At 43.8% G+C, this 16266-nt stretch overlaps 1 protein-coding gene across 3 annotated transcripts in view; it reads right to left on the bottom strand.

Moving 5' to 3' along the window:
• Window positions 1-370: 370 nt before the first annotated feature.
• The window catches only part of RHBDL3 (rhomboid like 3), a 61156-nt gene continuing 45260 nt past the window's right edge, over window positions 371-16266 (bottom strand). For all 3 annotated transcript variants that reach the window (XM_071451288.1, XM_071451289.1, XM_071451290.1), the window contains 5 exons: window positions 15656-15804; window positions 11264-11376; window positions 9031-9131; window positions 6451-6511; window positions 371-5738 (listed from right to left, as the gene is read on the bottom strand). In XM_071451288.1, coding sequence (XP_071307389.1) covers window positions 5467-5738; window positions 6451-6511; window positions 9031-9131; window positions 11264-11376; window positions 15656-15804 — 696 coding nt within the window. In that variant the 3' untranslated portion in view covers window positions 371-5466. The remainder of the gene's footprint in view (window positions 5739-6450; window positions 6512-9030; window positions 9132-11263; window positions 11377-15655; window positions 15805-16266) is intronic.

The following is a 16266-nucleotide window of genomic DNA, read 5'->3' as shown; positions in this document are numbered from 1 at the left end:
CGTCAACTTCCCTGCAGTTCTGAGGTCACGGCAGTGAAGGGACAGCTGCCAAAAGGTGGGACAACACCTGAATTTCCATACAAGTCCCAAGCCAGTTCTGCATCCTCATTAGATCTTGTGGAGAAATGAAGCTGCAGTTCACTCTCCCCTTTATCTGTTAGACAGACATAAAAATGAGTTACCAATGTCATTATTAGAAGATTACATGGCAGAGCTCCAAACCAAGGGCTCTTTTGTTGAAAACTATGTTAACTGTAGAGAAACTTACAAAATTGTCCTTTAAAGTTCTTTCTTGGTTGTTTTTTTTTAGTTTGTGATATAGAACAACTCAATTTTATTAAAAAAAAAAAAAGAGAAATTAAACAGAAAATAAAGAAAACCACAAAAAAATTTAATGGATTCTGCGCTCAAATAATATCATCACAACAAAAATATACAGAATGTACACAATACAAAAATATTTGGAAACATACAATAGCATCTTACCTTGCAAATATCATTTTGCTTTACTAGCCCTTCACAGGGAAAGTACCATTTGTTCAGTATTTTAAGGCAGAAAATTATGTAGTTTAGTGCTTTGTGTTTAACACTTGGATGTGTTGTTAGCATTAGTAGTGTAAGCAAAGGAAAAGCTGCATAAATCTGGCTTTATTTGCAAACTGAACAGACACTGTGGGAGTCAGGAGAGAGTCAGTGACAACGTGTCTATCAAGCTTGCTGAAAATAAGGTACTTTAGCTACTTGAATCATAGGGAATATTTTGTGCTTTGTGCTGTAAATACCCTGAAACATAAATTTTCTGTACTCCTACTGGCATATTAGAAAGCTTTTTCCAATTAAAAGCCAATGATTAATAGTGACATTAAAATACATGTGCCTTTAAGTAAGCTTGGTTTCTGTCTTAGGTGTGATTCTTTAATATGGAACTGCAAAATACACTGCACTCCTTTATAACCAGCTCTTGGCATCAGTGATCAGAGAAGGAATCTTTGAGTTCTACCACACAAAGCACTGCAGAGCAGCCACCACTGTAAGAGGAGCAGGGGAGCAGCAATATTCAGAGGTGCTGGCCTGGGCTCTCTAGTCCCAGCTTGCCCCCAGAGGTGGCTGGTGCTGAACTGCCATGTCCCCATTCTCCAGTTCCACTTGGGGCAAAGCCAATGGATGGGTGTTCCAAAGCAATTGGGCTGAGCTTGAATCTTTGTGAACAGACTTTGAGCTCTTTACTCACTGAAGGATGTGTGAAAGTCCTACCCACCATCTTGTGAGACTAAATATTGGCAGAGAACAGCAGCTGCCTGGTGAGGTCAGCTGTCATGTCAGTACCAGCTCTGAACATGTCAGATCCCATCCTCCAGAGCTCAGTTCAAACTGAAAGGGCCCAATCTGCTCCACAACACACGGGCAGTATAATCCATCAGAAGCAGCGAGGTGTTGGGATACACAATCCCTGAGCTTTATTTCTAGTAACAATTTCTCTAGATTCCCCCTTCCCTGTTGATAACATACTTCCCACTGCCAAAGGAGCAAGTAGTGAAAAAGCACAATATGCCACGTAAGTGCTAAGATTCCTCATCAACTGACAGGGAAACAGTGACACAAGATGTTGTTTTAAAAACTCAGCAAAAGTAAATTCATCAGCATTTTTATGACTACTACACCTCACTCATAGATTGTTTCTGGAAACCTCCTTTCCCACCACTGCATCACAACTCTCTCCCTCCTCAGGTCTGTGTTATTACCGCTGTGTGCAACACTAATCTTTACCTGTCTAGGAATAAAAGGTGCCATTGCAGTGCCCGTGCACTTTGATCTGCCTGCTCTCCTTCCTTCCTCCTTCCTCCTCCTCCTGCCCCCGGCTGCGGAGCCCCGTGTCCCGCCGGTGGCCGCTCCGGTGCTGCTGCCCGCGGCCGGCAGGTGTCCCTGGCAGCCCCGCCTGCAGCGCCGGCTGCTCCCCTGCCGCACTGCTCCTCATCCTCACGGACCGACCTCTGCTGCAATGAACTCACCGCACGGGAGATCCACCCCCACTTTTTTTTCTTTTCTCCCCCAGGTGTTGTGTCCTCGCTCAAGGACACAGCGTGAAATAACTTGCTCCGAGGTGCTCTGTTCAAACCTTTACCCTGGTGACAGTCCTTGCCTTCTGCTCCAGCACTGCACAGTCATAAGCTTCAATAGATTCATGTTTTATCTCACTGATAGAAAATCCTGGTAGTAGCTGAAGTAAAACCACAACAAATCACTGAAACCAGTCCCTCAGTGGATGCTCCTTCAGGAACATGCTGCTGACTGTGACAGGTTGGAAACACAAATGAGCAGGATGGAGAATATTACATCTCCAACATGAGCCAGCAGCTTCAAGGACATCTGGAGGTAACAGAAAAGCCTGGTTGCTGTTTGCTCTGTGGTGCTGCAGCACTGTGGCACTCCTGGGTGTGTTAGAAAAGAACATAACTGGAATTTACGGTACTCTGTAAAAACATAGCAAATTTTCACACTGTAATTTTAATGATTAAAAAAAAAAATTAAAAAGCTTAAGCACTTTGTGCTGCTTCTGGCTCCATGGGCTGATTGATTCTTAGCAGACAACAGGCTCTGTGCACAAACTGCTCCATGTATGGGAGGAGATTTCAGCTCTGATGAACAAGAATGTGAGAGGATTTCATTCCTTCACCTACCATAAATCTAACACTGCCTTGAAGCCTGGCCTTTCTGATCCCCAGGGTTGTTTGTAAACTTGCTCAGGCAGGGTATGGGAACACAAAATGAAGTCAGAAAGATGAACAACAGTTTAAAAGAGCAAGTCATAAGATCAAATTCAGAGCTGTTTTCAACCAGTTCATGTAAAATACACTCATCTATGGAAAAAGGACTAAGGAAGGCTGTCTGCATTACTCTGTTCAGCTCCTTCCCTCTCCTGAGCTGAGTAAGGACATTTTGGCCATGATCAACTGATCAAGAAACTGGTGATTCTTGAACTTTTATCTTGCTGCTTCACCTCAGAGCACACACTGGCAGCAGGAAAGGCATGGAAGCCTTTACTGGTAAGAAACTCATGGGCAATAAGTAGCTTTCAGCTGAGAAACCAAAAATAAAAGTCACTTGGTGCACATTGCACTCTGGTAAATTATAGGCAAAATAATCAGGGCTTTTTTGCAATTGAAATTTTCTACCAAAATTTTAAAAGCTTTCCTAAGATTTCAGGAGTACTCCCATTCCTGTTCACCTCTGTTTTCAAGGCATCTGTAATGAAAAAGGCTTAGCAATAGGTGAGGGAAGGAATGTCCTCCTTACTTGATAACCATGTGAGAACTCTCCTTGCTCCCACTCTCCTTCCTGCCTGCTCCCAGGGGGATCCACAGCTACAACACTCACTGGGCCAGCACCTGCAACAATCCACAGGAACCCTTGTGACTGCTGGGATCTGGACCCAAACTGCAGAGGTGAAATGGCTCAGGGAACCAATCCCTTCTCCAAAATGATCAGAGCTCTGGCCTTATCCCTTTCTCTTGGTCCTCAGTGAGGGGCCATGAGCAATGTACTGGCCATGCAGAACAAGAAAAGTGCAATTGCCCTCAGAAATCCCATTTCTGTGCACAAAGGTGGCAAAAATTATTAAGGATTATTCCAGGCTACAGATACACTTATTTTCTCTCCCCGCCTTCTGAGGCAACAGAAGTTTTATGAGTGCATCTGGTAGGAGAAGATTTCACCCCTCAACTCAGAGTTATTTTTCCATAACAGGCAAAGAAGGGGGCAGCTGATAAGCACTTGTGGATGTCCCCTCTAGAAGGACAGGCTCCTACTAGCTTGTGGTATCATCTGGCAGCATGGATAGCATAGCTGAGAGAATAAAGCCCACAACACAGAGACATTTTTCTACAGAGCAAACACAACTGCTGGGGTGCCCGTGGGATGTGCTGTGAAAGACTCTGGTGGCTGTGCCTGGGCACCAGCAGGAAATAGGAAAAAGGAAGAGAGGAGCTTGTCTGGAGATACTATTATGGCTGCTTTGTCCAGACCATTGGATAGGTGGGTAAAGGGCAGAGAAAAGGAGGGCACCCACACTCCTGGACTGTAATTTGGCAGCTCTCTGAAGTGACAAGCAAAACAAGCACCTAACAGAGAAGAGTACCTATAAGCTCTGCTTGTGCTACAGATGTCCCCATGTGGTCCCTAAGTCTGTGCAGGCAACTGTGTGAACTGTGCCACAGCCCACTCACAGATTGCCTGAACTGGGCTTGACCAACATTACAGAAAAGGCATCACTGCAACAAACTGTTGTGTGGGGCTCCTGAGCATCCATTGCCTCAGGAGGAGGCATCCTCAAAATTTTAGAAGTCATATTAAAACCAGTTTTATCCATTTCACAATGATCACTGTAGCAAATAACACCCTCTCCACTTCATTGGGAAACCAGTGCTACATACAAACTCATTTAACTCCACTGCCTTCAGTGGACTTGGCCCCAAATGGATTGTATGGCTGTAAAGACTGGTTCCCACCCTGGGCTGCTGGAGGTGATCATGGTCCCATGTTCCTAGTAAGAGCCTGCTGGAAGAGTTGAGATCCTTGCTAGGAGCTCACTGCAGGCCAGGTGTTAGGTCAGTGTGGTCGGAAAAATAATGAGAAGAAAACAGCACCTGATTGTCATCTGATAAAACCACAAATGAACATTTGCACTCCTTTTCTTCATCCCTCAAAAAAACCCCAAAAAAACCAACAATCCAGCCACACCCTCTAGCCACAGCAGGCTGGGGAAGGGGGAAAAATTAATTAAAATCAAGTGAAACATGCAGAGGAAAAGTCACTTCTGGCTGGGTATCCACAACACTCTAAGATTCCCAATGTTTATAGTGCAATTTCATTTGACCTGTGGTTGAAGATCAGTCTCCATCACTTTGTGTGATCAAGTTCTGCCGATTCCTTTGAAAGTTGTGCAAGACAAGTTTCAGCAGAGGCTAAAATACCTTAGGAACCATTCAAGTAATTAGACAGTGGCACTGGTATGGCTGAACAGTCAGATGTGTCCAAAGAAACCAGACTCAAGCTGCCTTGTGAGTACCATTTGTGTCTCTAATTAGTAAATGTCTGATCTTTTTCCCTTTTAGTGTTCAGTAACATAGAGGAAATTCACTGAACAATTGGCCATAATTCCGGCACTGACCTGGAAAATACAAATATCTCATAGAAAATATTGATGTGTGATAACAACCCAAGCAGTCAGTGCCCAGGTGCAGGGCAGAAACTGCAGGGCATGGCCAGCCAGAGTTACAGAACCTGCTGGATTTGTGAACAAACTGATCAGCCCATTCTTTCATGAGATCTTTAAGCACCTCCTCCAGCACACTCATGTGTTCAGAAGAATCATCCTCCCAAGTTAAATACAAAAATAGATCCTCCATCTTCATTCATTTAACACAGCTGACAGATGACTTCTGCCCTCCAGTTTTCTGTCCCATGTTTTCAAGGAGGGGGAGGTAGCTTTAGATCCAACAGACTGTAGGCAAAAATATTCCAGAAGATGGCAAACAAGACAAAAATGATGTAAATAGAAAGGAAGATCCACCACAAAGTCTGATCTTGGAGTCTCTGCTCATAGTTCCTCAGGATGATAACACCAAGGGTGATTCCAACCATCACCCCTCCCAGGTGAGCCATGAAGCTGGGGTGGGGGCAGGGGGGGTAAGCAGAGGGGTGGAATCGCAGCCACACGGCTCTTCCAAATTCAAAGCTCACTGGAACAAAGAATAAAAAATGAGTTAATTGTTTAGGTTTATCCTTCCTAAGTCCATGTTGTGAGCAGCACTGCATCCCTGAGGAGACAGAGAGGGACAAATTGCCTTGTATGGTGAGCACAGGGAAGCTGTGGCTATGTCAGGGTTGTGGCACACAGACATGAGGTCTCTCCAGTGGCTGGAAAGTGGTCTGGGTTTGTGAGTGTACATAGGTTGGGGAATATTCACCTTCTGAAATTTATACCAAAAGCATAACAAAAATGAGTTAGAATTTGAAGACAGTTGTCTGTGATGAACACACAGCTTAGTTTCCCATATTGTGCCCCCCTGAGGATAGGGCTGGAAGAGAATTCACCAGTGAGGGTATAATGCTGCTGCCATCCCAGACAGGACATGCTCTAGGAAACCCAAGCATTATCATTATGAAAGCATTGCATGTTTGAGACTGCAAAGAGAAGATGTTTAAGCTTCTTCACAAACACCACAAGCTACAGATGCTGGCTAATGACAAATCCTTGTTTACAAACGCTTGTGTTGAAAGCCAAAATCTGCAGTGGAGAGCAATGTGGTTCCTGCTGCCAGAAGGTCCAGCTGCAAGTTCCTACCAAAACTGCTGCAAAGTCAAAACCCTCTGAATCAGCATGAAGTATTATGACAAGGACAAACAAAACAGGACTGGCTGCACGTGTGCCAAGCACTGTATGGTACTTACTACAGATCAAGGCAACAGCCATGCGCAGCAGTTTGAATTGGCACTTCATTCCTGACCAGTTCTGGAAAAGAGACAAGGAAAACAAAGTAATGCTGCACACAGACCTGAAGGGATATTACAGTTAAATCTGTCACTTGTCAGGCAACTTCTCAGTGCATTCAAGCCCTACTGTGCTTTTTCAATGCTACTTTCTGTGCCTCAGGCTCCCTGAAATTCTGCAGCTCAGATCTTTGGCAGAGCATAGAGAAACAATAAAGACTTCAATAAAAGCATATCAAGGAAACAGTGCCATAAGAAAACCTGAACTTAGTCTCCTCTGTCTTCAGGCTTGGCTGTTAATCAATATAGTGGAATAAAAATCTCGGAATGATAATCAGAAATAATGGAGAAATATTAAAAGTCCTCCTTTTCCACTTGCATGTAATTTTAAAGCAGGAAAAGAGATCATGTTTTGAGAAATTTAGATGTATGACAACATTATTATTATTTTATTATTACTATTATGTGACTAAATGAAAATTTGCCTATTGAAGGCAGATTGAGATACCAAGATAATCATGTTTCTTGTTAAAAGCTCCCTCCCTATTTGTCACACTGAAGAAATAAAAAGAATGCTTGTAAACTCCTCAGAGTATCTCTAAGGGCACCTGGGATGGCAAAAAATGCAACCTCCACAAAATAAGTAACTGATTTTCTCTCTCCACAGAGAGATCTAACCCAGCCAGAAAGCTCTGAGCTCATGCTGATTAATACTGTGCTGCCTCCTTCACTTTTAATTTCCATGTAGCTGCTTTGAATCCCTCCCCTCACTCTTTTCCTTGGGGTGACATGCTTTATTGCTTCCCCCTGTTGGTTATTTTATGTATTTCATTCCAATAATATTTCTTTTTCCAAGCAGGAATGTTTCCATTTCCTTTGGTTGCCAGGAGGGAACAGAGGATTCCAGAGACCCTCCCTGCCACAGTGCCTGCTGTCCCCAGCTGTGCCAGACTGAGCTTTGCAGCAAACAGCCAGCAATGCCTTTCAGTGTGCAGGAGCATTGCATCTAGATAACAAGTGAGCACAGAGAGACAAGGCAGGGAAAGGAAAGCAAAAACATCCCTCCACCAGAACTGGAAAGGCAGCAAAAATAATTTCAAATGAGAAGAGAGGCAGTGGATAATGGAGAAATAAAGATGCTAAGGTAGCAGTCACTAAATAGATTTGGCAGAGGCCAATGAGAAGTGAAACAACAGGTCACTTTGTGATGTTCTAAGAACTCAGGGAAGGTGACTGCTGAAGACTCTCCACATGCCTCTGGAAGAGCCTGTTCCTCTAAAGCACACTAAAATTTCCTCCAATGTCCCCTTCTAACCCTGTGAATTGTGGTGTTAAAAACCCTGTGTCTGTGTTACCACCCTGAGAGACACAGGAAGCTCCCTCCTGCTTCCCTTGGCACAGTGCAGGGAACACAAATCACACTTTTCAGTTCTTTTCAGAACTGAATGTAGAGGTGCAATTCCCCAGCAGAAACCCTGTGCTAAAGGGGTAGCCTCTCTCCTCCTCTCCTGACCTCTCTGCCAGCCACTCAACTCTCTCATTTGGACAGCAGCCTCAGCTCATTCATGCTCTGAAAAGCTTGAAGAGGGTGAAGCAGACCAATTCTGCTCAGGATATCTCTCACTTCCCAGCTGTTACCAAGCTGTCTGGAGCAGCACCACTGTGGCTCACAGCTGGAGCCTGCTGACTTTACTGCACACAAGCATCAAGTAGAAGGTTTTCTTTTAGGCTTGGCTCCACCACCACCACACACACACATCTTCCAGCACCCATAGAACAGATCTGCTGTCTCTACTGCAGCCACCTCACATTATCTTCCCACTCAGACCCAGAGGAGGAGCATTATCCTCATTTTTATGGTTATTGTGCTCTGATATTTCTGGTACAGGACACACATGAATCTTCTATCAGCAAAGCCTTTTTTGCCCAGTGTCAGCTGAGGAGTTCCCAGGGCAGCTGTGCTGGGCTTTGCCACCACCCAGCTGAGGGATGGGGATAAACTCCTGTTTCCAGCCTTAGAAGAATGACAATGCTGGTATTTGCTCACCTTTGTAAAGTATTTCATGAGGTGAAACAGCAAAGAGATGCATCATTAGATCACCCAGGGATCATCTTCAGTCTGGGTTTTACAAATGGAGATAAGGAATATTCTGCACATGAATCCACTGAATGCTAAATTTCCTTAGATACTCACTAAAATTACATAGCACATCCAGACAGGAACAGGTCTGCCACTTCTGCAGAGCCAGTCTGCTTTTCAAACATTTGTCAGCCATTGCATGGAGAGTTGACAGCCTGGAGAACACTGATAAATCTTGGATTACCAACACCTTTAGGTTGTCCTGGCAAACTGTCAGCTATTAGGGTACCAAGCCACCAAGTGCAAGGTAATATTTCCATTCCAGAACCACACCACTGAGACAAGACTCTTAGCTGGGGCAAGCTCTGAATGACCAACAGTTGGGCCAGGCCTTACTTCCAGCCCCTTTGGGCCACCAGACGTGGCTCACTCTGAGGTCAGACAGTCACTCTGGTACTCACCATCACAATATTGGCCAGGTGAGCAGACACAAGAGCATACACACCTCCAGAGGAGCCCACCACCGGCGCCCTCATGTCAGCCACTGACACTGCCAGGGACCCTGGGGGAAACAACAAGGCTTTGTGACAATTGCCCACCAAATAAACACACCCTCTCCTACCCTACCTCCCTGCTATGGCCTGTTTGTGCTAATTGCTGCAGGTCAGGAATATAGAAAGAGGAGGAGGGGGAAACTGGTTGACTCAGGAAGCCAACTCAGTCCTGTCAAGGCAGTGACTGATTGATTCCTCTGCACCTACTTTAAAAGCAGCCAAGCAAGGCAGCAATGTGTCTTTAAACTTGTCCTGCAAAAAGGCATTTATTCCCTGATTGAAGGAACAAGGGAGCAGGAGACAGACAAATGTCTGTGTTTGTTTCTCACCTGAAGATAAAAAGAAGTAGCTCCCATGTCGGCAAGAAAAATATTAGCACAGGGAGAAGGAGCTAGGGACTTGTAACTTAGCACAGACCTCTGATCAAAGCACAGCCTATTACCTGTAAAACTTCAGAGTAAAACTAGTCAAAAATAACCTGGATGGAGGCAGTAGGCACATGACAGCAAAATGGCAGGTCAAGTACATAAAGGCACCACTAATAACAATACAGCCAAACACAGACATTGCTTCTTCTTATCCCACTTGGAGGCTTGGATCTGCTCAAAGCTCCTTTCATTGCTGACTTTAAAAATAATTTAAGTGATAGAGGGAAAGGCAGATTTGCTGTCACAAGGAAGGGATAATGAAGATCTTTGTGATGATTTGGAATGGGAAAAAGCATATTGGCAAATCTTGAGAGAGTCCTTGGTAGCACAGAGTCTAATGAACTTCTTTGCTAATTGCCCAACTGATTCCAGGTCAAGAAAGTGCTGAGCTTCTCCCAGCCAACTCTGCTGATAGCTCCCTCCTTCCTTGTATGGCCCTGAGACTTCTCAGCTCTTAAACACCACCATTAAGGAAAAAGTTAATGAGAAATAAAGGAAGGAGTAATAAGAACTTGCAGTTAAGTCCTCAGACACTGCACTGAGTGCCTCAATTTCCATTCTTAATGTGTCTTCTTAGTAAAGCCAGACAAATGAGAAAGAACCATAAAAGTTGTGGTCTAACTACATTTTACATTTTACTACATTTTACTACATTTTGTCTATCCCTGATCATTTAGCAGCTGAGTTATCTTTATATTGCCTCAGCGTGAATATACCCATTTTCCTCTCTCCTGGCACGTGACAAAGAATAAAGGATGTTTCATAGCTGGCTAAGATATCAGTGAAGCCCTGGGGTTTGGTAGGTGTTTCTGTGTAGAAAAGCTATGTCTGGGAAGTTGCATATTGGGCACCACTTTTGTTAGTGTTTGTTAAAATAACAGCCAGGGGACAGTGGAGCTGCTCTGCTAACTCCTTTCTCTGCATTAAATATCATTGATGTTTGTACCATGCCTCATCCTGTGTCCTAGTCCAATTATTCTTTCCACAGACTGTCTCCTGGAATGCAGGATTTATTAGTACCCAATGCAGCCTATTCTGCAAAGGGTTTATCTGCTTATTATGGAAAAAGTAATTATGTGGCTGGAAAAAAACCAAACAAACACTATAAATCTTGAACAAAGGCAGTCAATCACTGAGTTCCACTGTAAAGTTCTTGGTTGTTTTCACACTCTCCTTCTGCTTTAACTAGATTTTGATCTATTGACAGCTTCCATCACCTCCAAACTGCTGGAAATTCCAAACATAAATAAAAGCAATTCAGCACAAACTAAAAATCAATCAGACCCCATGGCTTAATGATGAAATGAATTTTCCAGATTTCTGTGCACTGCTCACAATCTACAACCAAATACTTCTTTGCTTACTTAGGCTGTAGAAAGGTGACAGACAGGATAAAAGGAGGAAGAACTGCCACAGGACCAGCATGACTCCATATTCAGGAAGATCATCTAAAGCAAGGCTATTTTAAAATAACAGGCAGTTGGTGCATTTTTAGCAGGTCTCCTAAACACAGAGTCTATGGCTACATAGAAATAGATGTCAAGCTGTACCATATTTTCTGTGTCCAGCCCTGCAAAGGATTTCAATGCACAGAAGATCAGTGAATGTTCCTCTCCTAATCCCAAATATCACAAAACATTTCTCCAACTCCAAAGCCAGCACAGACCATTTTCACTGCTCCTCCACCTGGGGCATGCAGAGGAGTCACCTACCTGCCACAACTCCTGCAACGTACACAAAACTGATCCTCGCAGCTCCGTGCACCATTTCCAGAGGAACCCCAACCAAGAGCTGAAGGACAACATTGAGCCCAAGGTGTTCTATCCTGCAGCAAGGAAAAAAAACAGTTGTCCTCTTTTCCAATTCTTCATCTCCTTTCTCTACCACTGAGACACAGATATTTCGGAAAGAAAGTCAAATAGCACCCAATTCACATAAGTAGACTAACACTGGGAAAAACAGTGATTCCAGAAAAAATCAGACCCAGAGTTGTAATGTTTCTTCCCTCCTTGCTGCTTTTATCTTTTCCATATCCACGCAGGTCCTTTCAGCTAAAAACCTCGTACAATGTTTGGTTCTTAGTCAGACTTTTTTTCCCTTTTCCTTTGCTTGAAAAAGTTAAATGACTTGTCAAAAAAAAAAAAGCAGCAAGATGGCAGCAGAGCCTGGAACAGATGCCAGAAATTTGACCTGCTCCTCTCTTCTCCCTTCCTAATGATTCCACTTTTCCCTGCACACACCACACTGCCATGATGGGGAATGGTTGTTAAGAATGAGGTGAATGTAGAAGTTCCAGGAGAACTGCCAATTCCTGGTGCTGTAATGCTGCTTTACAGCATGGGTGCCTCACCCTCACCCTTTTCTGCTGTGCCTACTTCAATGGTCAGAATGGGAAGCAGAGGGCATTTTGATCTCTGCTGAGGTGCCCAGGTATACTCACTGATGCTCTCTCTTCACCCACCCTTGTTCCCATTACAGCCAATAGCAAAACTCCAAAACTCCTGTTGAACACACAGGAAAAAGCTGGGCTGAGAGAACTCTTGCAGCAAGCCCCACTACCACACAGTGCAGGGCCACTTGCAGCCTGCAGGCAGAGTGACAGCTCAGATGTGTATATTGGGTAGAGACTCCAGTGCAGCAGATCTCCCCTGAGCTGAATCAACAGCTTCAATTCAAGTTCTCTGTTGCTTTAATCAATACTACTTAACAAACCTGACCTGCCACTTTTCAAAGCTCTGTACAGACATTCATCTGTAGGGTCTTCCAGTGAGATAACACCAGCACCAGGCCCTGAGCAGGATCCTCAACACTCTGCTAGTGTCTGAGATTTACCCTGGGCTCACAGGACTAGGACCTACTGAATGATGACATCCCACTGGAGCCAAGGGCATCCTGCTTTTTGTATGAAGAGAACCTGCTTACAGAACAGATGGACCTAAATGACACAGTGGTACCCTTGATGCAGGAGGCCAGCATCTTTTGGGGAAAAGAGAGCAAAGTACCTAATGTCTTGAAAATATACATCCTATTTTATACAAGAAAAGGGTTGCTCACAGGCAGGCACTAGCAAACTTTGGATTAAGTTATATGCATTTCCACTGTTTTGATCTTTTTTATGTTACCATAGCAATTTCCCATACACAGCAGAGAAAAACACTGATGGTGAGATTCAGTAATGACAGAACAGTCTCATAAATGAGAATTTAAAGTTGGACTGCAAAAAAAAGTGCTAGAAATGATACTGCAGAGAACAATCCTCTCCTGATATCTTAATAAGTTTATTTCCATTGAATTTCTCTCCAAAGATTAATTTCCCTCCTGCACAATACACTCAGGACTGCAATTTTTCATCATGGGAACCTGCTGCATGTAACTGAGTTCTTTCATTACCTTCCTCAAGCCCTTTGAAGCCACTGGGCATGGTTAGCACTCACTCTGATCCCACATGCTCACAGAATGCTGGGAATTAAATTAGGAACAACCAGCAAAGGTCAAAATGAGATCACTGAGATGAGTCCAAACATCCAAGTGCCCTTTCACAGAGGGGAGGGAAGAGGCTTTGGCTGGCACACAGTCAACATCATGAGGTGGCACCTGACATTTCCACACAAAGCACTGGGTCTTATTTTTCAAAGGAAGCTTTTGTAAGAGCTCAGCAAAGTTTATCCTGGACTCTGAAGTGACTGCTCTGATTCACAGCTGTTCTTAAAAGACTTCCCAGGAGCAATCCCATTCACTTCTCTTCCCCATCATGCTAAGAGCTTTGAAGGCTCCAGAGTCAATAAGTACCCATAAAATATAATTACCCTTTGCCAGTGCTGAATGTGTCATTCTTGAAATGACAATTTCATTGATTTATTAAGGACTTTCTCCTTCCCTGGGACCAAACAAATGGGACTGAGCATCAATGCAAGTCATTAGTTATGGCAGTGATACAAATGTGTGGGCTTCAGATTATCAACGTCTGCTTTCCATGAAAACAGAAGGGCAGAATTTACAACTTTGCCTTTTCAGCCCTTGACAAAGCTCCCTCCATCAGAACCAACACACAGCCTGTACATTTTTGGAATCTTTCTAGAGGCACAGCCAGCCAAGCCTTAGCAACTGCTGCCTTCTCAAACACCTTCGGCTGCCACTTGCTCTTCAAAAAAAGACTGCATGCACTAAATTAAGGAGCAGTCAACATTACCATTTAAAAGTCTCAGCTGGAAGCAGGGTAACAATAGACCCATGGCATTGTGTTATCCTCTCATTCGAAAATGAGAGGAGAATGATGGGCGTCCACTAAAAGACAATATTACCTTTCCAAGATTTATCTGTTTTCCTCACAAGAAAGGAGCTTAATGCAGAGAAGTTAGAAATAAAGGAACATTTAGCTTAACTCCAGATACTGCAGATAAATCACAAGGTTTATTGTTCCAGCGGGACTCTCCATTGTTTTAAAGGCTGTGGAGCTAAAGGAGTTGGAATCCATCATGACGAGTCCCCTGCTCACCACCTTCCACTGTTCCACTCTGAGTCAGCCAGAGGTGAAATGAACCTGTGGGATTTTTTGGCCAGTGAGTGTGAAGAATGCCAGGGAACTGCCTGCTACAAGGGTGACCTGGCACAGGTTAGGAAAGCATGCCACAGAAAGGCATTTAATGCTGGGAAATTGTCCTTGTGCAGGTGTTTCTCCTCCAATGTATCCTAGAGCAATCTGTAGTTATAGAAGCAATATGGTAAAACACCACCACCATCAAAAGAAAGCCCAAATACAAATTAACTAACATTAGTTAAAATCGAGTGTTTCTTTCTTTTACAAGCCCAGTTTTCCCCATATTTTCAGTGATGGAAATTTCCACTTCTCATTTCATGTAACCAGCCTCATGTCTAAGCCCAGCAGTCCCCACGTGCAGGATGAAGTCTATGTAATATGGGCTCTTTGGAGGGATTCAGCATGCAGAGGAGAGAGGCTGCCACATTCAGAAGTTTCTTCTAAAACCTTTTCCCTACTCTTCCCTTGGGTGGAGTCTGTTTTTATCCAGGGATCTGGGGCACATTTTGTGCTCCAGGGTAATAACACACCAAGGAAGTTATTCCATGGCAGGGAAGAGACATCAGCATGTCTTCCATCAGAGATGTGGAAAACAGGCACATCTCTTGATCTTTCTGGCCTTTCATAGAAGAACATTGACTGATGGAAATATAGGCTTTCTATTTAAGAACAAAGAGTCCTTATGCAGTTTCAAACTCTACACTACTGCTGAAAGGCTTGCTGCTGCTGTCATTTTTCAATGACAGAATTAAAGAAAATTGCAATTATCTGCCAGGAATGTGTGAAGATAATGATCTGAGAAACTGCTCAGAGGGGGTAGAATGTTTTGTACAGGGATGAACTTTCCAGTGACACTTGCTCATCACCATGGCATCACAAACATCACACAATTAAGTCTATTTAAATTTTGTGAGGACTAGCACAGCTGAGAAGAACAAAGTTAGAATCCCCACATCTTGTATATTCTTCCTAAGTCTGCTACACACCTCCCATGGGATGAAGGAGGATTCATTTTATTGTGCACCTTCATTTTTCATGGACACCATTCTGTGTCCATCTGGTCACTCAAGACTGTCAACTCTTCAGGAATACTCAGTTTGCCCAGTGTGTACAAAATGGGAGTTCAGGCTTGACACAGCCTTCTAGGCATTAGCTCAGTCCCTACAGAAGGGACTGAGTGATGACAGGGCACAGGCACAGGAATTTAACTGACTTTTCCAACATCCTGTATTTTTAAATACCAGTCCAGCATCTTTGCAGACTTGTCCTACCACCTGCACAGCTCCTTTAGTGGAACACTGGGCTTTGACCTGGTTTTAGGAAGTGCACAGTAAGAAGAAAGTGTGGTCCCAACACTGCTGGGGAGAAGAGCAGCATCTGCTAAGTTCCTTTTATTGCCTCGTCCCTTCAGAGAGCTGTGAAGGTTTGCACCTCATTGCCCACCAGTCCACAACATCTTCAGATTTTTACACACAATTTATAATTGAGCTTTTAAAATTTAATTCTGAGCTGATTCTGTCACTTCCTCTATCTCTCTGGGGAACCTGAACTGTTTGTAAGTACTCACCCTGCATGCATGAATATGTAGGTTAGGTACCTCCAAGCCTGGGCCCGAAGCTGGGGATGGTACAGTAATGCATTCTTCAGATACAAGGGGTGGCTGACTTGCAGCACAAATCTGTCTAAGACCACTCCATTGTAAAGAAAAAAGGCAACCTAGAAGAGCAAAGAGATTCATTGGTTACCAAATGCCTTTTCTCACCAACAAGTACCTTTTAGCTAAAATAATGGAGAAAAAGTAATATATAAAGAACTTTTCTCCCATTTGACAGCTTCACACAGCATGAAATTCCCTGTTTTGAGGAACCTGCAACACACTGATATAACTGTATTTGTAACACACCAGCCCCTGAGTCAGAGGAACCTGCTCCCAGTCAGCACCCTACTATCAGTGTCATATCCTACTCTGTATTTACTTGAGCACATTACTCAGCAAATGTGCAAAGATCTCATTTGGGCAACACATGAGCAGGTCAGAATATTTAACCCAGAGGTTCTCTCCCCTCCTTTTTCTCTCCACTCACAGAACAGAGGTAGCTGTACAGAAATTTCTAATTCCATTGACTTATCCATTTCTCTAGAACTGTCCTGTTTTCACACCTCAAACAGTTTTGCTCT

This window comes from Agelaius tricolor, unplaced genomic scaffold (assembly GCF_023055355.1).
Source record: "Agelaius tricolor isolate 1412-34295 unplaced genomic scaffold, bAgeTri1.0.p SCAF_32, whole genome shotgun sequence".
NCBI classification, from domain to species: Eukaryota; Metazoa; Chordata; class Aves; order Passeriformes; family Icteridae; genus Agelaius; species Agelaius tricolor.
This window is presented reverse-complemented; position numbering and strand designations above follow the sequence as displayed.